This window comes from Bidens hawaiensis, unplaced genomic scaffold, assembly GCF_021521415.1.
Source record: "Bidens hawaiensis isolate Kalapana, Puna unplaced genomic scaffold, B.hawaiensis_p1.1 tig00002414_1, whole genome shotgun sequence".
Classification (NCBI taxonomy): domain Eukaryota; kingdom Viridiplantae; phylum Streptophyta; class Magnoliopsida; order Asterales; family Asteraceae; genus Bidens; species Bidens hawaiensis.
The window spans coordinates 440,035-463,551 of NW_027491131.1; the positions used below are offsets into that span (position 1 = coordinate 440,035).

A 23,517-nucleotide genomic window follows, 5' to 3' on the forward strand; every position below is an offset into this window, starting at 1 on the left:
TCAAATTGCATTTAGAAGATTTTGGTATACCTCTTATTTGGCGCAAACTACTTTTACCCACAGCATTAAGCAAATATGAGACCCATATGTTAACAGATTAGCTGGTGCAGCTATCGATTTCAGCCCTCAACTTCTATGTGGAGTTTGCCTAACTTTTCAAGCGCATTAAAGCATGATTGATTTTAATATATATTCGAATATAATGTCATCTACTTTTTGGTTCTTGTGCATTTTCCATTAACTATTTTCTTTTACTTTTTTAATATTAATTGCAATGCCATACAACTGATCTCATCATATTTAGACAATATTACTCACATAATGCATGTGTGCATCATATTGCACAATATGATTGTGAAGGATGAAGGGCATGCCATATCTAGTTGGGCATGTCAAGATCATGAAGATGATCCCCCAAGTTACAATCTTTAGAGTCGTGCCTGCATTTGCAGCACGGCTCCAAAGTTTTAGAAATTTACGTAGTGAGGAGGTGCATCTTGCAATCTGTGACGATTTGATGAAACACCAATGAGCGAATCAAGAGTAGTTTTTGCTTAGTTTTTTAAATGTTTGTTTCTTTAAATCTAGCTTACTTTTAATTTTTATGTAATGCAGTTTATATGTTTATATGTTTTTTTATTATAGTCTAGTTTAATTTTTTATATTTCTTATTTACTTATATTAGTTATTTAATCAAATAATTATTCAAATATTTTATTATAATTTAAGTAATTAAATTTATAGAAAAAATGGTGATGAGGTGACAATTGAGTATGTAACTAAGGTTGTTCTCTATGGTGGAGGACATCAAAACCCCTCCACAGTGCCTCTAGGCCTGTAAACAAACCGAACGTTCGGTGAACTATTCGTGAACCGTTCGGCGGAAAGTTCGTTTATGTTCATTTATTTAATAAACGAACGAACATGAACAAAAAATTTATGTTCGCTTAATTAAACGAACGAACATGAACACATGTTCTGCTCATTCATTTATGTTCATGAACGTTTGTTTATGTTCGTTTATGCATTAATAGAAAATAATTAAATTTCATCCGGATAGGTCATCTGCTTAAAGGTTTTATATTTGTTAATTTGTTTTCATTTAAGTTCATTTATATTTGTGTTCATTTACATTTATTCATGCATGTTCGTTTATCTTCGTTCAGTTATGTTTGTTTAGATTTTAAACAAACGAACGCAAATACCCATTTTTAAATAAACGAACATGAACATTAATATTTGTTTGATTAAGTGTCTGTGTTCTTTTAAAGTTAAATGAACGAACACGAACATTCCCTTGTTCGTGTTCATTCGATTCGTTTATAGATTGATGAATGCATCGGTCTCAACCTCTAGGCTTTGTTGATTTTATTTGTGTTCGTGAATCGTTCGTGAACACATTAATTTCCTTAATGAACGAACACGAACATAAAATATCATTCGGTAAGTGTTCGTGACCGTTCATGAACACATTATTTTCAAAACGAACGAACATGAATAAGGCCTTGTTCGTGTTCATTCAGTTTATTTACAGCCCTAAGTGCCACGTCAGCGTCATGTGGGCACTAGGGGTTTTGAAGCCCAAATGCCCCTCTTTGGTGGGGGGCTTTGAAGCCCCAACTTTTTTTTCATAAAACAAAAAAACCAACACAATAATATAAAATATTATAAAATACAATAATAATATAAAAACATATAAATAAAAACTAAAAAAATACAACTATTTTTAGTCGTCGTTGTCACCGTCATATTGCATGTTCCTCCAAAGACAACCAAATCCGATCGAAGACTGAAATTCGTTTCCCGTCTTCGTGTTCTTAAGAAATTAGCAAGTTTCTCATCTTCGTTTAGTGTTGAGATCCCAAGTCCTTAAATATCATATTATGCTAGATAATACAAGTGTACATTATGTTTCTTAACTTATCCATTTGGTGAAAATGAGCCGCTTGTCTAATGACAGACCAATGTTTCTTTAATACCCCGAATGCCCTTCCGATGTCCTTTCTGGACGACTCATGTTTTTTCTTGAAATATTGACGTTTATCATCAATTGGGCACGTAAAGCTAAGAACCAATGTGCCCCACTTCGGATAAATACCGTTGACTAGATAGTATTCGTATTCGTATTTGACATCATTCGTGGAAAATGAGGCATCAGGTGTAACTCCGTCTATGATGCGGTCAAAAATATGGCACATTTATCACAGCTATATCATTGTTTGCACCGGGCATCCGAAAAAATGCATGTCATATCCAAAGATCAAATTATGCAATCGCCTCAAGCATAATTGTTGGGCCATCATGATCACCCCGACGATATTGACCTTGCCAAGCAACTGGGCAGGCTTCCCAAGGCCAGTGTGTGCAATCGAGGCTACCAAGAATCTCGGGAAAACCGTGTCTTTGTTGATGCACCTCGTATATTTTTGTATGCCACTTTGAGTCGGCCTCCTCATATATTTTTAATGATATAGTTGAGGAATACTTGATATAACTAAATTTAACAAAGTTTATAAACTTTACACTCAAAATAAGAAGGTTTTGAAGTAAATAATTAAAATAATAATACTCACATTCGCAGAACATGTGAGGCGTTTCACGACCCACTATCTCCAACATCTGTAAATACTCGTCCATGGCGTCACTCGTAGTCCCATACAATAGTTGACGAATTGCCGCCGGGAATTTTTGCATAGGAGAAAATCCCGGTTTACCTCTCGCGTCCTCCCGGTTGGTTCTCCCGTTGTTGGAGAAATGCATAATCGCATTCTAAATCACCAACTATTCGTAAAAATAGCTAGCGACTCATCCGAAAACGGGGCCGAAATTGTTCCGAATCAAAATTCGCGTCCGGCGAAAAATAATCTTTTATCAACCGGTCATGAGCATCTATACGATCCCGTTGAAGATGAGGCTGTCAGCTTGTTCGTGGTTGTGAGCTTTCGCAATGCTCGACTAAGAGTTGGGCAGCCTCGAATAACACTAAATATCGCTTCATCCTCTAAATCCAAATCTGAAATAACGTCCGGATCAGGGTAGTAGTCAGGTGTCGAAGATGACTCAGAAGACATATTTTTGGAGAAAATTTTATAAGTTTAAGGAAAATTGGATTTTAATAATCCAAACTATTACCTACTGGCCAATAATAATCCCAACTAACAAAGTAACTAGTAGCAATCTCAACTTTTAACTTTGTTTATCAATAACATTTCTAGCCTAACAGACGGTTAACTCCGTTAACTTTTTGATGATGTGGCATGTGACGTGGCAAAAATACTTTATTCTAAAATATAAAAAATAGCTTTTATTCATTTTATAAAATAAACCTGAATTTTCCCTCAGGCCTCTGTCATCCCCAACCCATTGCATACTCCTCTCGCCGGTAACCGCCACCCTCGGCCGACGACCACCACCATCCATCTGCCACCACCACCATTTTAATATAGAGGGTTTTCAACAAAATGTTGTATTAATTTCTTCATTGATCTATGTCACCAAGTCCACCAACAATCTTCAACAATTGGTCTTCTATAAAATACAACTATTTGTAAACTTCCAATTCTGCATACAATCATACCCAATCTCCTGATTGATTCATTATCGTTACTTTTCTTTTGGGGAGCTAATCAATTACTCTCATTTCAAGTAACCCATCTTCCAATTCAATATCATCTTCTATAATCCACTCGCGTTCCTTCTCAATAAAGTATAAACACGCTTAATTTATCTAGATGCGCATACTTTAAATTATCTTCACCGACAACTCTTTATTAGCAGTCACATACTCACTTAATTCAGCTCTCTCCAGCTGCTCCCATGGCTTCCCGACCAACGAAGACTGCTTAATTTTGGTGGATTTTTGACGACTGCTTTGGTCTCGATTTCGTCTTATAGGCTTTGAAATTGGGCTTCTTTGAGTTCTTGTGGTGGGGAATTGGGGATTGGTCAGTGGGAATGGGCGGCGGACAATGGAGGGTTGTGGTCGCCAGCGGTGGTAGGTGGCCGGCCGGTGAAAGGAGGCGGTCGATGTAATCAGGTTGGGGGATGAAGAAAGACCGGGGAAATTTAGGTTTTTTATTTTTTCTTTGTTTTGTTTATAAATGAATAAAATGTATTTTTATATTTTAAAATAAATCTTTTTTGCCATGTCACGTCCACGTCATCAAAAAATTAACGAAGTTAAACGTTTGTTAGACGGGACTGTTATTGATAACAAAATTTAAAGTTGGGATTGCTACTAGTTATTTGTTAGTTGGGATTAATATTGGCCAATAGATGATAGTTTGGATTATTAAAATCCAATTTTCCTAAGTTTAAAGATTTGAATGAGATGTTTGTAGAGATTGAGTGAAGGATATATATATATATATATATATAGGGGATGGATTATGCGAGAAGTGATATTATAGCGAGAAGTGCGAGAATTCGATCTCAACCATTGATTATCTCTGATTTGTTCAATTCATTAATTCCTTTAATTACTTCTAAAATATTCTCTACATTAATTCTAGTAAAAAGTTACAAATTTGAATTATCTATTACCTACATATAAAAAAATGTATATGTAGGTGAATTGTATTAAATTGATCACCTACACAAGTAACATAATAATCTACATATAGCTCATATTCAATTATACGAATTGTTAGTTATTTTTTTTTTATCAAAATGTAACTCGTATTTACCAACACAACTTATTTTCTCCTACACTAATTTTGTTTATTTTATTTTTCACCAACACATAACTAATATTTATCTACACATATATCGTATTCACCTACACAACTTGCTAGTTCATTTTGTTTTCACCTACATATAAATAATATCCATCTACACATAACTCGTATTTGCCTACACATAAAAGATAAATTATAAAATAATTAAAATTATAAAAAATTTGATGTGTTCCTACATTGCGAATATTTTACAAGTTTAGGTTTGATACTATTTATTGTATGTGATATCATGAACAAAGTTTGTTTGTGTAGGTTAATATTCTGATATGTGTAGGTAAATACAAATGGGTAGGCTATAACATGAAGTAAATTTGTATATGTAGGTTATTATTGTAATTTGTGTAGGTTAACATGAACTAGTTATGTGCATGGATATAAATATTATGATCTGTGTAGGTGATAACATGAACTAGTTTTTGTATGTGTAGGTTAATATTATGATTTGTGTAGGCATTTGTTTTTATGATGGTTAATATTTTTTATATTTTTTATAGTATGAGTATGATGGTTTTGTTCTATGAATTGTTTAAAGATTAAATCAAATTAAAAAATAAAAATAAATGGGTAATAATTTGTAACTTAAAATTAATTAGTATAAATTACTAAAGAAACTGCTAAACTTTTTACTAATATACTTCTACAATTAAATAATCCCAAATTAAAAAGAAAACTTATGATTGGTCACAATCTCTTCTCGCACTTCTCACACTAAAAACACTTCTAAAATAAACTCAATCCTATATATATATATATATATATATATATGTATGTATACACACAGACACACAAAACATAATTTTGGATTTTTTTTAAAATTTTTAAACGGTAATATTACCGTTGTAATTGAAGAAGGCCCACAATTATACCACAATAGTGCCGATCGTTCCAAAGTAGCCCCCCCCCCCCCCTTTGCTGCCCCCTAAGCTGCGGCCCTCGGCGGTGTTCCGCGCCATCGGCGCCACTAAGGCTGCCCATAGCGTACCGCCTAAAGGCACCCTTACCATTGGAGGTGAAGTTGAGTTTTTAAAGAAATTTAAAGGATTTGAAAAATATGATGTGGCAGCTGACTGAGCACATCAGGCCCTCCTTAGCATTCAAGATAGTCTAAGAGATGTGTTAAACTGTGGCGCCAAACCTCTATTTTATCGGTTTTTGGCTGGATCATGTTTAGGTTTTTAACCGGGTAGAGGTGGAACCACTGTTTCGGTTCCGGGCCTGGGTACAATTTCTCTGAGGAACTGGATCAGGTCCGGAACCGGGTTTTATGCCCAGGTCTATGCTCAAGAACTACACTTATTTTCCTTATACTCTTACTATTCGTGTTATATAGCCTTTGTGTTTTTTATGGCCTTTGTGTTTTTTATGCACCAAGGTAACTCTTTTAAATATAATGAGTAATGATGGCAAATAAAAGCATTTGTATGTCACATTTTGATTATGTGTTGATATTGGCTATTTCATCTTAGCCATTAGGTTAGTTTCGGGTTGGACCCGTGAAGACGTTTAGCTAAATGCCCATCCAATGGGTTCATTGGCCGACCCATTTGACCCGTTTTATTCTTTCATTCTTTTATGAAATGTGTGTTATGCCGAAAAATAAATTGATTTGAATATTTATGAGGTGGGTTCGATCATTGAGCTAAGAACATAAACAACATAAACATGATGCAAATAGTAAACCAATACCAACGTATCCTGCATTTTAAGCAATTCAGCATATATTTTTCTTCTTGGACATCATTCCCAAATTTAATTTAAGGCAACAATATGTAAGAAATAGTATTTTTATTTATAAGCTGCAAAATGTAGTTTATATGACTAATTTCGGTAGTGAAATCTATGTTATGTATAATTTCATATTCAACATACATGAAACGTTGATGCCATCGAGTTACATTCTTCCTATATACAATAGCAGCAACATCAGGTCATAGGATTAGCTTTAGACTCAAAACATGAATATAGACAATTTTGGTTATTTTGTTATATTGAAATAATACATTTTCAGTAACCCTTAATTCCTGCAATACCTTAGGATTGTCTGTTAAATTTAGCGGCGTCTCTTGTTACAGCGTCTTAAAAGGGTCAAATGACCATTTTGTCAAATGTTTTATAGTAAAACTACCATGAGTTTGGATATATGCAGCAGCTTCAGCGCGATTCAGGACTTTGAAGAGGTGATGGAGGTTAAAGAGGGAGACATTAACAGGACAATGTTGAGGGCAGGACCGGAGGTGATCAAGTCAAAACTTGCAGGTTTGATTGCTTTCATTTGGCATTCAATGAAAACTAAACGAAACCAATAACCAAAAAAACATATGCAAACATTAAAATCAAATAAACCATGTAACCTGCGTAGGTTAATTGAGTTGTTCACGTGTTGCGGGTAAACGGGTCAGAATTTGCAAACGGTACAGGGGTAAAAAGGTCTTTTAACTGCGGAACTGAACATGAAGTTTGTTAAATGGCTTTTGCTGCATTTATCTTTCCATGTTATGTTTTATTACTAGTGTTTTTTATATGTCATCAGTCATCACTATGCTAAATCTGTAACACTTGTACTATAAAATTAGATTTTGGAATTATGTAATATATTGATATTCATATCATAAGGAACTAAATGCTTACTGACCAAATCCTCGTCGCACTGCAAAACAAACTCATGCAATGCATTCAGTTGTAACAAAGACTTCCATACAATATGGAAGAGAGACATAAAATCAAATTTTGAATGTTTTTTTATTATTGTTTGGTGATGTAATTGATTTTTTACTTTTAGCCGAAAATTTCAAAATTGTCAATCCGTTTTGACATAAAAGATGCAACAACAATCATTTCAAAATTTTGTTATCATCACAAAATAATTATAATCATTTCTTTTATATGTCTCAAAATCCTATATTACATATAAAACATTTTGAATGGACAAAATGGTCATTTGACTCTCTCAAAAACGCTGCTAAAGAGACGCCGATAAAATTTATACAAATATGCTAACCGGGATTAAGGTTGTTTTAGTATAAAGCGCCCAAACATTATTTTTTATATTATGTAAACCATATACTAAAACAACCTTAATCCTGGTTAGCATATTTGCAAAGCTCAAGGCTCGAGCTCCGCATATCGAGCTTGATTAGGTTTTCAACTAAGACGAGTCTAAACGAGCTTATTATTTATACAACTTTGGTTCATGTATAAAATGTACATTTATAAATTACTTTTTTTTTTAAAAACTTAGGCTACCAATTTGGAGGGCTCCGTTGTCTCACTCTGGCTACATTTTGTTAAACTTTGCCATTCCATATATATGATTTTGAAGCTGAGCAGATCCCGTTATCGGCTCAAGGTCAAGGAAATAAGGCATGGACTTGCATTTTATACATGAATGTATAGCAAATTAAATCAAGCTATTAATGATTAATGGAATGGCAGATCTAGAAACAGTTTGACCAACTGTATATTTGTGCAGTTTGACCACATAAAGTCAAACTGCAGGTCACAGTCAATTACAACTGTTTTACGCTTTAATCTGTGTGAAAGACAGTAACATGTTATTTTGATTCTTAGTATGTGTGTATGTGTATGTATGTATGTATGTGTGTGTGTGTGTGTGTGTGTATATGCATATAAATATACTTACCTAGGAATGCCGTTAGTGAGTTTTTTAACATAAGGTTTCAATCAGTTCCAAACCGGTTTCTACATAATCGGTTTCAAGCCGGTTCAGTTTCGGGTCGGTTCAGTTAACCGCCAACTGTTGTTATTCATATTACTGATTACTACGTTATTTTTAGGTTAATGATGTAGCAATACTAAACCGTTTATTTGGCCATCTTTATCAATGGTGCTGTAGGTAACTAACAGTTTGTACCATTTTCTTATTTTTGTTTGTTTGTGTTCATTTATAAGTTTATAGCAAAGTTAAATGGTTTATTTTTGTGTTTGTTATGGAAGTATAGATACCATTAGGGGTGTAAACGAGCTGACCCGTATGTCTTGGCCTTTATATTGTATTTTTAATTTATATTTAGACAAAATAGCAGAAGACGTCCTTTATGTTTGACCTGATTTTCATTAGACGTCGTCCTTTAACAAAAGAAATAGTAGAAGACGTATTTCATGTTTCAAATCCTTTTCGCACTAACCACGTTAATATTTTTCGTTAAATCTTGACATGTGCAAAAGAGTTATAAATGAATATGGCCTGCAGGTTGACTTGGTCAAACTACACAAATATATCACTTGGTCAAACTACATAATATGCAGCACATGCAGCTCTTTGTATCTGTTTTCTGAATTCAACACGTTAGAAAATATGGTTTAAATGCTGCGGTTCCTATACGGGCGATGATGATGATTATATACTGGAGTTTTTTCTTCTAGACAACAGAACAACAACTTTTGTTGAATGAAGAGGATTTGCAGATCAGGCGTACAATGAAATGTCAAACTTAAGCGAAGCTTTATAAAGGTGCGTTCAACAACTAAAACAAACTTTAGAGCAGTAACTTTTTTTAAAGCGGGCTCATGGTTATCTATAAAACTGTATATGAAATGAGTGAATATGATGGGGTTCATTTTAGGGAACATTTGATTCATAGATATGTATAAAATGAATTTTAGGGTCAATTTGTTGAAGGTTTATTAGGCTCATTGGCTTGGCCGAAATTAAATATTACTATTTAAAACAATCCAGCTCAGCCCGGCTACGTGCGACAAAACAGGCGGGTGAGCAGTCTGGGTGAACAGCATGCTTTAGTGCAGGCCAGGTACGGTTTGATTATTCTGCACATTTTTTGGTCATTTTATATCATAGTTTGTAGTTCAAGATTTATTATTTCACCTCAGAAGTCAAACTGTATCTTTCTACAGGCTGCACTTTCATTACTCTGAACTTCGACTTCAAGCAGCGGTTCTCATCGGCAAAGCAATTATTTTATTTTATTTTTAAAAAGAAATTAAAATTGAAAATGAGTTGCATATTTATATGTTATACAAAATTAAAATTGAAAATGAAGTAACAAAACTTCATGATAGCAGGGTGCCTATGGTGAAGTGTATGAAGTAAAATGGCGCGGTACAGAAGTCGCTGCAAAGACCATCCGGTTATCACTTGCATGAAATGAGAAAGTGAGGCGAGCTTTGACCAATAAAGCTCAAGTCTAGGAGTGCAATTATGTTGGGTTGGCGGGCTGAATCTACGAACCCGAACACGAGCCATATATTAATTCATGTAGCCTAAAACACATGACCCGTGTAACCCATCTATCTAAACGAGCCAAACGGGTTGGCCGTTGTATATGGGTTGTAATCAAGAAGCAAACGGGTTAAAGGGTTGACCTTTATTTTTATTTTAAGTGCAATTACAAATTAAAACAATCCAGCTCAAGCCTGCTTAAGTACGACAAAACGGGCGGGTGACCAGTCTTTTTAAATATAATTTTCTGGCATAAATTTTCAGGATAAAATAATACAAGATGTGCATTTAAAATACACCAACTTGTTTCCCTTTCAACTCTTTTTAAAATTTTCTGTGAGCCATTAGGCAATAAATCATGACCCATATCAACACGAGTTGATACGGTACTATTAACATTAAAATTGGGAAAATGTAGATTTATGTGAACTTTAAAATAATTTACCGATGCTAATCATTTTTTGGATTAGGTACTGGGTCGAGAATGCAAAGATTATGATGGCTATAGCCTTTTTCTTGATCTCAACGCATCCCTACACAGGTTAGTGGAGTTACCTTTAACATGTTCTATATATTAAATTGACAAACTGAACAAATGATATATTAGGTACCTTCACAATGGAAAATGGAATGTGGAAGTAACAATCTTTCTTGTTACAGGTGATATAATCAGTGCCAATCTCTGGTGGTGTTCGCAGGCCAGTCCAACCCGACACAAACCCAATTACGAACATGAAAAATGTGCTCCAAACACGACATGAACTCAACCGAACATTCACTAATTTGTTTTTTTTGGATCATAATCATTACAAGCTCAACCGAACCAACTGAATTCTCTTGCCTAGGCTATCGCAAAGCGACATCTTTTGTAATAAAGATTAGATTACGGTTCTCTCTAACTCTTAAAACAAGAAGTGAGAAAAAAAAGAGCGAAATACCAAAAAAAAAAATCCAATAACCAAACCGTATCCGTAAACAAAACCCGGTCTGGAACCGGTTCACTAAAGCCCAAACCGACCCAGCCCGCCGGATCTATCACCGGTTCCTCTTCTGGAACTACCAAACTAGTTTTAAACCGGCCCAGTTTAAGAAAAACCAGTTTTAAACCAATTAACCGGTTTCTAAACCGAACCGAATAGGTAATTTTAAAGCCCAGCCCATACTCGAAACTCAAAAGTCCATGTCATTAATACCGTCTCAGTTTCTTTCTCAACTCTAATAATTTGGACTGCAACAACACAGCCGTAACTGACAACAGAGCTAAGCTAGGGTTTCATCTTCTTCAATCAGCAATGGCTGAATTCGAGTTCCAGATTTACAATTCGATGACGAAACAGAAGGAGAAGTTCAAGCCACTCGTTCCAGGCAAAGTCTCCATGTACATCTGCGGCGTTACGTCTTACGATTTCAGCCACATCGGCCACGCGCGCGCGTACGTCGCCTTCGATGTCCTCTTTCGGTATAATAATATTCTATCCTTTATGTTTGACTAGTGGAATCTATGGCGTAACGTTTACGCATTTGATTAACTGTTTAGGTTATGAAATTGATCACTAGATTAAGTACGTGATCTGTTTATTAGTTGAGTTTAACGATGTGACTGCAAATTGTAGTTTCATTTAAGCGATTTGAGTGAAAATATGTGATGATATGAAATTTGAAGCTTATTTGGTTCAATTTAACCCTTGTTTCAATAGAATTCATCATAATAATTCGATTTCAGTCATATTGGCTACGCACGCGCATGCGTTGCTTGTGATGTCCTGTTCCGGTATAATAATATTCTATCCTTTATGTTTGACCAGTGGAATCTATGCGTTATGTTTACGCATTTGTTGTATTTAGTCAGTTTATTGGTTGAATTTATCGATGTGATTGCTACTTGTTTCCGGATTTGTGAACTTGAGTGAAAAATTGTGATTATATTGAAATTGAAGCTAGATTGGTTTTATAAGTTGAATATGACATTCTGATCTCGAATTGTGGTCAGATTTATGCAATTGAGTGAAAATAGTTGATGGAGATTGGAGTATGTAAATTTGGGGGTGAAAACGAGCTGAGTCGATCTCGACCTTGGCTTGAATAATTTGCAGAAAGCTTGAGCCCGGCTTGTTTTGAGCTTTGATTCTAAAGCTTGAGCTTGACTTGTTTGCTATTTATTAGTTGGTTTATAATTATTTTTGTATTTGTATATATATTTTTAATTATAATTATAATTATATTGAGCTTTGAGCTTTGATTCTAAAGCTTGAGCTTGAATTGTTTACTATTTATTAGTTGGTTTTTACATACTTATAATTTTTTTTGTATTTGTATCTATATTTTAATTATAGTTTTATCTATAACATCATATATGTTATTTAGTTATTTTATTTTAGTTTTATATGTAATGGTTATATAAAATAAACACTTTAGTTAAAATTTATATGAGCAACAGGCTAGTTTAGGCTTGCAAGTCAGCTTGAGCTTGATAAGTGAAGCGCAGGCTGCCAGGCTCGGCTTCGTTTATTAAACACGCTTTTTTAGGCTCGAGCTCGGGTTCCAGCTTGTTTATGGTTGGCTCGATTCGAGTTTTTTGCGTGTTGATGTCCAGTAGTTTTAGTTGAATATGACAATCCGATTGCAAGTTGTAGTCGGATATATGCAATTGAGTGAAAAAGTTGTAGTTATTAAAAATGAAGTTTTTTTGGTTTAGCATTTGAAAAGATTTTTGCTTCTGTCTCTGTTTCAAGCTTTGAAATCTTTATATTCATGTTGCATTTTAACTTTAGTTTGTAAACTTTAATCAACCAATATATGCATTTTGAAGGTATTTGAAGCATTTGGGTTATGAAGTTAAATACGTGCGGAACTTCACTGATGTCGATGACAAGGTAAGATGCTTTAAGCTTAAGTTGCTTTTCGTGCTCTGAGTTATTATGAAGAATTCTTCTCAAATTTTTTGTAATTCTTGCAAGTCCTACTTTTGTAATTCTTTTAGGAAGTTAAGAAGTTGATATTTTGTTTCTTGGTTGGATTATGTTATAACATCAATTATGACAACAAATGAATAATGATTAGATTTGGCGAAATGGGCGGGTCGGGCTAGGTCGGGCGGTGTGTTGTGTGTGAACAGGTGTGGGTCAGAATGGGCCAATTAAAAAAAAGGTTATTTTGATTTGGGTCAGAACTGCTCGATTTAGAAAATGGTTATTTTGTTTACACCGGTATTTTTTTTAACTAAAAGTTGGTTGTTTTTTAATAATTTATCTAAATCAACTCCAAAATTATAAACAATATTATTTTTGGTCTAACGGCTTCAGTTAATTACCACAATACTAAAAGTGCATTTTGGTAAAGTATCATTTCAAGTTGACCAAAATTTTGAAGATTTATTAAGACAATGCATTTTGTAAGTCTTGACCTCAAAAGTCAAAATCTTGATTATTATTTGTATTATTCTGGTTTGACTTTGTAGGTCAAACTGACTAATTTTTGTTATCAACTTCTGACATTTGTTCTCTCAATTTTTTAGATGCCCTTATGAAACAAGGGAATGTTATAAGAGTGTTGGAAGAAGAAAAGATTTGTCTTTTCAACTTTTAACTAGAAAATGCCCGCCCGCGTTGCAGGGTGATAAACCACATAAACCCGTTAGTGTTGCAGCGTGCTTACTCTTGCATGCGCAAACCTGCGCATACAAAGTTCATCTTATCCTGTGTACACTTAATTAAATAAACATATGTATCGAGGGGTGATAAACCACGTAAATCGTTCGCGTTGCAGCGCGCGTACACCCCTTGCGCGTTGCAGCCGAAATACAATTTGGTTGAGATTCAGAAGATTTGTTAACAAATTTTTATCAAAATAAACACGTGTGAAACGCTACATAAATGCTTCTCTATTTGTATAGTTCGATTAGGTAGTAGGTCAAAAAATGGGTGGAGTCATGTTGGTTAATGGGTGTAATTGGTTCAGGTCAAAGTGATATCAAGCTATCTGCTTCCTAAGAAAGTGGTTTCCTGCATCATAGATTCAAATTTCACATTTATAAAAGTTTTTCATAACTTCTTGTGTAAAATATCGAAAAAGAAGCTGTAGATTCCTTCAGCTACTTTTAGATAGTGTTGCTGCAAGTAGGGCAGAAGCCAAATTCCCTGATAACATGCTTAACGCATAATTCCTTTAGTTGATGAAAAACATAATTCCTTCGGTCCTTCCCATTTACTTACTTATTCCTGGCATCATAGAACCTATGTGATATGGGCCTCGGGGTTCTAGCATTGAAATACTGGCAGGCTTGAATTCCATGTTTACTAACAATGGCTGCAGTTGCTATAGCAAGTCCAATAATAAAAGGTGTAGCCTGATACACAACATATAGATTTCAAACTTAGCTACATGACAGTTAAATGGCCCCACTATGCTTTTGATATATGCACCAGCCTCTTTGAAGCCCATGGCTTCAAATTACTGAACAGCCTGTAAATGGACGTGTTTTTTTTAAGCGATTCGTATTGACCATGAACATGTTTTTATGTACAAACCAATTTGATGTTTTTTTTTAAATAGCATGAACTCACTTTACTCGGAACCCATATTAACCTAAACACGTTTTTACACGTGACCCGAACCTGCTTTCAGACGAACCAGTATGATGATTTTTTTAAATGACCCAGTTTGACCCAAATGATTTAGGGTATGAGCTAATAATTTTTTTATTTTTATTATTTTTTTGTGTGTGTGTCTGTGTGTGGGTAATATTCTGCCTAAAGTCCTAAACCCATACCTTAATCTGTATCTGAATCTGCTCCTGATAACATTAGCCATATCAAAAGATATAGCATCATTAGTTTGCAAAGAATTTAAAAATATTGTGTGGGACAGAGATCCTAATACCCAATAACACTAATAGTTAGCTAACATGGCCAATAACTAACTGATATAGTTGTAGATTCAGATAGGTTAGGTAAGAATTCAATTTCAATTTAATCAAAATTCATTATTTGATCTCACTAAAAGTGTGTTAACAACCTACAAAGTCATTCACAGACCCTGAATCTTCGATTCAGTTAATAACAATCAGACCCAAAGTAGGCACACAAAAGGCGGAAATAAAATCGAATAGATAGGGGAGTAAGTATTAAACAACTTACATCCACTGCCACAACAATCAATTGCTTCAACTCTCAAGGAATACTTTTTCCTATCAACTATCGCCGTCGTTTGAGCCCGACACATCAATTGCGCCTCGACCGACGGCCAGTAGAACTTCATAATTGAAGTAGGACGGTATCGATTGCAGCAGCGACGATGAAGAAACGTGGGATGACGGTTGGGGTTTCTATGTTGTCGGGGGAGTGAGAAGATGGATGATGAGAAACAGGTGGGTTGCATGTGCTAGTAACAAACTTTGCTATTAAAAATAATAAGCGTATGAATAGTATGACTTTGTGAGATAACGGTAGGTTCCCTTTTAGTATATAATTATATATATAATGAAATTCTATCAATTTTAAATTTGTTCATGATAAGTTTGACCGACATTGTGATTCCAACATATCCTTTGACTCAGCTGCTTCTGGCTGAACCACTTTTGGGTCTTTACTCGTTTTTCTTTGTACGATATATTCGTCTTTTGTTACACGTACATAACACAAGCTGCATTCAAATCATCATACTATAGATATAAAACATATAAATTTATCTTAACAACCATGAAACATTTTATTCATGGTTATTTGGAATGAACCGTCTTTTATTTATTGTTACCCTTTTTAACCCGGAGTTCTTTTAAGTTAGCCTATTATGGTCTGCTTCTTTTGTTATTTAATTTTTAATATGCTCATTTTAACCCCAAGTATATATGTTATGTTAGCCCAAAATAGCCCATGATTTTTTTAAAAGAAGTCTATATCAGCCCAGATTTAAGTTCTTGGGTCAAAATTGCCAGGGATAATAAGTATGTATCAAGTACTATCGACATACACATTTATAATAGGATGCATATTCTATATTGTTTTACATTATAAGTTATTCAAATGCAGATTATTAAAAGAGCCAATGAGCTTGGGGAGGACGCGCTATCTTTAAGCAGTCGATTTTGCCAAGAATTTTTGACTGATATGACAGATCTCCAGTGCCTGCCACCTACTGAACAGCCACGTGTTTCAGATCATATGGATCAAATAAGGGATATGATACAAAAGGTACCATGTTTATGATTTTCATAATTTTTCTTGGATTATACTACATTTTACCTTATTTTTGTTTGTTCTGTGTAGATTATTGACAACAATTGTGCTTATCCTGTTGATGGTGATGTTTATTTTTCTGTTGATAATTTTCCCAATTATGGGCGGCTATCAGGAAGAAAGCTTGAAGACAATCGAGCTGGTGAACGGATTGCTATTGATTCAAGAAAGAAAAATCCAGCTGATTTTGCTTTGTGGAAGGTGTGTGTGTTTTTAAATTTTATTGAATCATAAAGGTCACAAAACAGATATTTTATGAATATATGATAAAACTGTTTACAATAATAATCTACTATTTGTAGGTTTGTAAACGAATTGAACTCGTTTGTTTAACTTTTAATCGAAAACTATTGGGCATGAACTTGAACGAACGTCATTGTTGTGTTCATGTCTGTTCGTTAAGAAATGGAACGTGTTGTTTGCTTATGTTCATTTGTTAACAATATAAACAAACAAACATAAACAGTGTGTTGGGTTTAAAAAGTTAATAAAACTAGACTGAATTATAATGAGCTTAAAATAATAAATGAATGTATAACAATGTAAACAAACGAACTTAAACAAGCGTAAACTAACAAACTCAGGTGGAAATTAACAAATTTAGATGAACAAATGTGAGCGAGAACGTTCACAAACATAGATGAACGAACGACGTGTACATGCTCATTCCTTTAACTAAATTAACAAAAGAATTTTTTCATGCTTATTAAATAAAGAACTTCCCGCTGAACGATTCATTAACTGTTCACTGAGCGAGCGCACCTTCGGTTCGTTTAGAGGCCTAAGTCTGGTTGATCCATTTGAGTTTTCACTCATTTATGATATTGACCCGTTGATTTTTTTCATTTCAGGCTGCAAAACCAGGGGAGATAAGTTGGGACAGCCCGTGGGGCCCAGGAAGGCCAGGCTGGCACATCGAGTGCAGTGCAATGAGTGTAACTTACTTAACCGAAAAATTTGATATTCACGGTGGCGGGATGGATTTAATATTTCCACATCACGAAAACGAAATCGCACAAAGCTGTGCCGCCTGCCCAAACAGCAATATTAATTACTGGATGCACAATGGTTTTGTAACCGCAAATGATGAAAAAATGTCAAAATCAGTTGGTAACTTTTTTACCATTCGCGAGGTCACTAAACTGTATCACCCCCTTGCGTTAAGGCACTTTTTAATGGGCACACATTATCGATCACCAGTTAATTACTCGATTGCTCAAATTGAGATTTCTTCAGAGGCTGTTTATTACATTTATCAGGTAACATATAATTGATATTTTTAGTTAAGAGAGGTCCATTTGGTTTGAGCATATTGCAAGTTTGGTCTCCAGATTTTAAAAATTGCAAACTTAGTCCAAAGTTCTAAACATTTGTGAGAAGGTAGCACGCTTAGTCCCCACCGTTAGTTCAAGTTAGTTTTTAATAGACTAGTGATGCCATGTCCTATTTTTGTGAGGGTATTTTTGTTATTTTAAATTTGGAGTCATAAAAAATACTCTTTCAAACTCCATAACTCCTAACATCGACTTCATATTTGATCATGAACTGGTCGACTTTGCACTGATCGAAGGTGCTGAAGTCTAGGAGTATAGGGCTTGAGAGAGTATTTTTCTAGAGTTCTAAATTTGAAAAGACACAATTACGCATGTGCCATTGCGTGTTCAGGTTTTAAAATTTGGGTACTAAACTTGGGTACCAAACTTGTTCAAGTTTAAAAATTTGGGTACTAAACTTGCAATATTGTCGAACCATTTGTGCAATTTATTCATTTAATTGTTTAGATATTGCGTGTAGACCACTTGATATGACATGTGTTTGGTTGGTAGACTTTGGAGGATTGTGCTAGTGCTATTTCACAATTTCAAGAAGAGATAAAAACTAGTGCGAAGAAGTTTCCGGTTACTGATGATGCTAAAAAGTGTGTGAAGAATCTTAAAAGTCACTTTGAAGAAAAGTTGTCTGATGATTTACATACACCTACTATTCTGAATGCTGCTCTTCAAGATGCTTTGAAATTGATGAACAAAATCTTGACCATGCTCAAGGTCAGAATACACTTTTAACATACACTTTTAAGTTTTGACCCATTCGGCCTGTTATGTTTTTATGGTATATTTTTTATGTTTTATCTACAAGTTATTTATGTTTTATCTACAAGTTAGTGGGTAAGACAACCCAGATTAACTCGTTTACAGAAACCGTTGACATTACCTCCTGCTAACATGTGTTCTTTTTTGTTTTGTATATTATTTTGAACGATTTGCAGAAGAAGCTTCAAAAACCACAGAAGTTATCAAACGTGGAGTCTCTTATTGAGTTAGAGAAAGAAGTGAGAGACGTTTTGGATGTGTTAGGACTGCTTTCCAGTTCAACTTATTCCGAGGTTAGCTGCATAATATGCCCACTATAATACACACACACATATATGTGTGCGTGCGTGTGCGTGTGTTGCATATAACGTTGTGTGATTACGTACATATGTTATTATGTATAAAGCGGTGCGTGATTATTGAACATATGTTGCGTTATTACTTATTATGTATAAAATGTTGCTTGATTATTTACATATGTTGCTTGATACGTTGCCTAGTTTTGTGTATAATTATTCATATACATTGCATAATTACAGTACTAAATACACACACATATATATGAATATGTGTGTGTATGTATGTATATAGAAATACGTTTAATAGATGATCAATTTTAGTTAAAGATATACGAGAACCGTACAAGCAAGCGTGTCAATTATTGTAACTATGATATATAAGGCAGTTATCTTATTTTACAGGTTTTGAATCAACTGAAAGAAAAAGCACTTAAAAGAGCGGATTTAACTGAAGAAAATATACAGCAGCGTATCGAAGACCGAGCATTAGCAAGAAAGAACAAAGATTTCAAATTAGGTGATCAAATTAGGAGTGATTTAACTTTAAAAGGGATTGCATTAATGGATGTTGGCAATGAAACCGTTTGGCGGCCATGTGTACCGACTGAACCTGCCAAATCATCAGATGATCAACTTCCAAACCCGCCTGCCAAGTCAACAGCTGGTCAACCACAGGGCCCACCTGCCAAGTCATCAGACGGTCAACTGCTGGAACTGTCCAGGTCAGCAGATGCTGCAAAAGCTTAGTTATTTTGTCTTTTTGAGAATTCTAACTTATGTTGACTATTAAGTATAAACCATGTGATACTTTTGTTGTGTTTAATATACATACACTAGTGGTGGGCTTGATCATATACATTTCATGTAGTTGAGAGTTTTGAGACTTTTATTTGATTAAAATCTTTTTTGTCTTGAGTGTATCTTTATACCTAAATATATAATTAAGAACACCGCTAAATGCGTAACGCAAAAGCACTTTATAAGTAGAGAACCGCATAATACATTGCTTCAAATGTAATGCATTAGGTGGTTGCACAACTTGTATTGACGACAACTCAAAGCTTCAAAGCTTGCCTGAAAGGTAAAGCCATCCTACCTTCAGCCTTGTTTTTCAATCCTTTCGTTCATCAGCACCCCATCACTACTTCCACCCATCCTACGCCAATTGGATTTTTTCCGGCAATTAATACCGAAACTCAAACCAGTTGAGTTGAGAGAGCGGACCTTGACCATGGATAAATATGTATGATATTTATTACATATAAACAAAGAAGCCAATAAGTGGAAGTCGGTTTCTTGTTTACCAAACATTTGTAACTTTATATTATTTTCGATGTTACCGTAACAATCTTAAGCATTGAAATAATGAGATCATCTACTTTCTATACGTAGAACTCGTTTCGTCTTAATACATATTGCTTAGTCCCAAACATCAGATTCAAATTATAAAAAATACATTGGGTTTGTCACTTTGTCTCTTAAAGCCATTGAAGACCACTTGTTTGCGAGAATGGGATTGTTTGGGCGTATGATTTTCCAATAATGGGTTCTGACAGTTTTAAGTATTAAAATAGTTTTAAAAAAATTAAAAACTTTGTAATTTTTTTCTAAGTTAGGTTTTATGTGGGGCCTCTAGGCTAACTGCATATATGGATGTCAAAAGCCAATTCTTGACGAGCCAGGTCACCTAAGCTGGATATTGTACAAACTAGTTCGAGTCGACTTGCATACCTCTATTAAGGGGTGTTTGGGATTTTGCTTATTTTGAGCAACTTATGACTTATTAACTTTTGAAAAAGTTAAAATTATTATTGTGAGGGGATAAGTTAATAAGTTACAAAATTGTAACTTATTAATTTATTGGAAGAGTTATAAGGAGGTAAAATAAGGAATCCTAAACACCCCATAAGTTGAGTTTGAATAAGTTATTTCGAACGATCGAATCACAAACTAATTTAGCAACACCTTAATTATATTATGTGCGTGCTTTTATTGCTTTTCCTTATTTTAGTACCTAAAGGCAAAGAAAGTATTTATATATTAATATGAGCTTAAAAAGTGATGTGAAAGATACAAAGTATTGTTGATATTTTGGATTTGGGCATCCAAAATGATCATTTGAAAATGAGAGAAATTTTTTAAAAAATTGTAATTAAGTTCATGCAAGCTTAATTGTATGCAACGGAATTTCAAACCCTTATCTTTTGTGCAATCAACTAACAATATGCTATCAATTGATGTAACAAGTAATAATGTATGCTGTGTCGGTATTCATGATGTGTTGAGATTTCACACATAATTAAACGGAAAATGTAACAAGTAACAATGTATGCGGTGTCGGTAAGCATGATGTGTTGAATGACGTCAAAACCTCACATAGAATCAAACGTAAAATACAAATAAATAGTTTCGATTTGTTTATCAAGTAACAGGAGTTACGGTAGTAGTAACAACCCGATGCATAAATAAAGTTACCACCAAGGGCCTTTGACCTAGCTGTTTCAGCAAGGCGGATAAAAAAAGTTTTGCCTTTTCAAACGTTGTAGGTTCAAGTCCCATGATTGTCGTGCAATTTATTATTTGATTTTAGAGTGTGAGTTAAAAAAAAAAAAAAAAAAAAAAAAAATCATAAGTTCCCAATTCAAGATTTTTTTTTAAAGTAGATTTAGACAAATAGAGACATTTTTGTTTGTTAGTCTTCCTTTGTATTTTACTATTTTTGACCCATGAGTTTGAATTTAGCATTAGCCTAAAATAGATAATTTCAACAAAATAAAAAAATTAATCAGAATTTACAAGATCAGAGAGGATAAAAATTCACTGGCTTCTCCAAGCCGAGTTAATAGTGAAGCCTAATAGCTATGATCTTTCACATACTAACCTAAAATCATGACCCGACCCGATCCGATCTGACTAAAGCAGCTCAAGGATGTAGCATAAACCGCTAAAGGCTCAGATGCAAATCAAGGCCGAATGTATCATCAAAGCTAGGCCCACCATCCCTCTCGTAAACCTACTCAACAAAGGCCCATCTTCGTGATGCAATCGGTTATTGGGCTGAGGCCCAACATTATTATATGATGATTCCCCTACACTGCCCGTGTAGGATAACGCCCCTGGTCCTCTCCCTCCATGTGACACGTGGAACCCCGGCGTGGCGCGTGAAACATAAACCCACGTCGGGGACGCCACAGCCGACGACGGTACAACCATCGGACCGGTTTGTCTAAGGAGGTGAGGCGGGGGAGCGAACGCTGAGATAATAGGGTTTCTAATATATGAAACGGCTGCGTTTCGAGTTGCTTGTATCTGAGCACGCTTTAACTGTTGACGTTCCTTTTTATGGGCGTTTTGGTGACCACCTAACGCTTGTGAGTTAGCAAACTCCCGGCAACAGTATTGGCACTCATATTTTCTACCCTCGGAGTCTGGTGATCCCGAGGGTGTTTTGGTGGAGTCAACAACTTCTTCATGATCTTCACATACATTGAAGCCAAAGATCTTTAAACTAGTTGTGTTGTTTGTGGTTTTGGATTGATAGTGATCAATATCTGCCATGTTAAACATCTATATATAATAATATAAATATATAAACACTTGATGTTTTAAGGAGAGAGAACATGAGATGTGTGTGTACTAGGAGAGGTGTTGCATGGAAGGTGGTATTTATAAGGTTTTTTTGTTAGAAAGATGGTTGCGGACATACCAAGAACAGGAAAAAAAATATTGTGCAAATTTAGGAAAAGGAACCAAAAACAAAACTTGGGCCCACATTAGATGCACTTGTCTCTCCCGAATTCACTTGTTTATCTTTTTTTTTTTTTGAATCACAGGTTTATTAGAATTGATAAATCATTTATAACGGAGGCGTTTAAGGGCTTTATACGGTTGGGTGGGGTTAGCTGGTGGTGGTCTTTTGTCATTGGGTCGTCACCCCGTGCGGAGTACATAGACAATTATCTGTTGGTTAGCCGTTTAAAAAAAATAAATATTATTATTATTATTAGAGAATAATAAAGAAAACTTTTAGAAGTATATTTTAAACCGCAAACTTTTAAAAATACATGACATAATTCTTTAAAGATAAAATCTTTTTGGCACACTTCATCTTTTTTAAATGGCAATAACTCTTTACATGCTATAATATTAAAGAAAGATATTACATCATAATAACAAGGGTTTTTAGTTGATTGGCTAATGCTCTTTTTTTCATCTTTATATACAATATTATAAATCAACAACCAAACTGTTGTGTTGTCTGTTACATTGCACGAGCATTCCTCAGTGCACGTGGTGCACTGTAAAGAGCTCCCGGGGTTTAAGTACCGACACGATCTGGTTAGGGATGTGCTCTTTGATATATTCAGGCGAGCTGGAATTTCTGTTAAGAAAGAAGCACCTGTGAATTTCCTGACTGACCCGTCGGAGGGAAGATCATCTCTTCGACCGGCTGACATTTTGGTGTTTGGATGGATAGGAGGGAAACACGTGTGTGTGGATTTAACAGGGGTTTCTCCTTTAGTGGGCTTAGGGAGTAGTGGTTTCGCGGTCGGTCAAGCCGCATTAAAAGCTGCTTCAAGTAAGGTGGCAAAACATGAAAAGGCGTGTCTTGACAACCAACATGTATTTATTCCTTTTGCTTTTGACACTTTTGGTTTCCTCGCGCCTGAAGCTGTGGAGCTACTTACCCGTGTTCAGCGGGTCATGCATAGTAATGTTATGACTCCAAGATCAGCAAATATAGTTTTTAAAAGATTGGGTTTTGCGATTCAAAAAGGGGTAGCGGCGCAGCTTGTTGCCCGCTTGCCTTCTGTTTCGATGTAAGCTGAATATAACGTACATTAAAATTTAAATGCAAAGGATTCTTATCATACAAAATGTTAAAGAGATTCCAGGCCATTGATTTCATTTAAAACAAATAGATGGCGGCATAATTTTAACTACGGAACCTAAATCACACAC

At 34.9% G+C, this 23,517-nt stretch overlaps 1 protein-coding gene and 1 pseudogene across 1 annotated transcript; one reads left to right on the plus strand and one right to left on the minus strand.

The window, feature by feature from the left end:
* The first annotated feature begins 11,220 nt into the window (after positions 1-11,220).
* On the plus strand, positions 11,221-19,441 carry LOC143619176 (cysteine--tRNA ligase 2, cytoplasmic-like). The gene is made up of 8 exons (XM_077091174.1): positions 11,221-11,392; positions 12,743-12,806; positions 15,960-16,121; positions 16,197-16,367; positions 17,018-17,425; positions 17,993-18,211; positions 18,433-18,549; positions 18,958-19,441. Exons 1-8 carry the CDS (start codon positions 11,226-11,228, stop codon positions 19,300-19,302), a joined length of 1,653 nt encoding a protein of 550 aa, XP_076947289.1. The 5' UTR covers positions 11,221-11,225; the 3' UTR covers positions 19,303-19,441.
* A 2,058-nt stretch (positions 19,442-21,499) lies between these two features.
* Positions 21,500-22,142, minus strand: LOC143619057 (zinc finger protein GIS3 pseudogene; annotated as a pseudogene).
* Between the last annotated feature and the right edge of the window lie 1,375 nt (positions 22,143-23,517).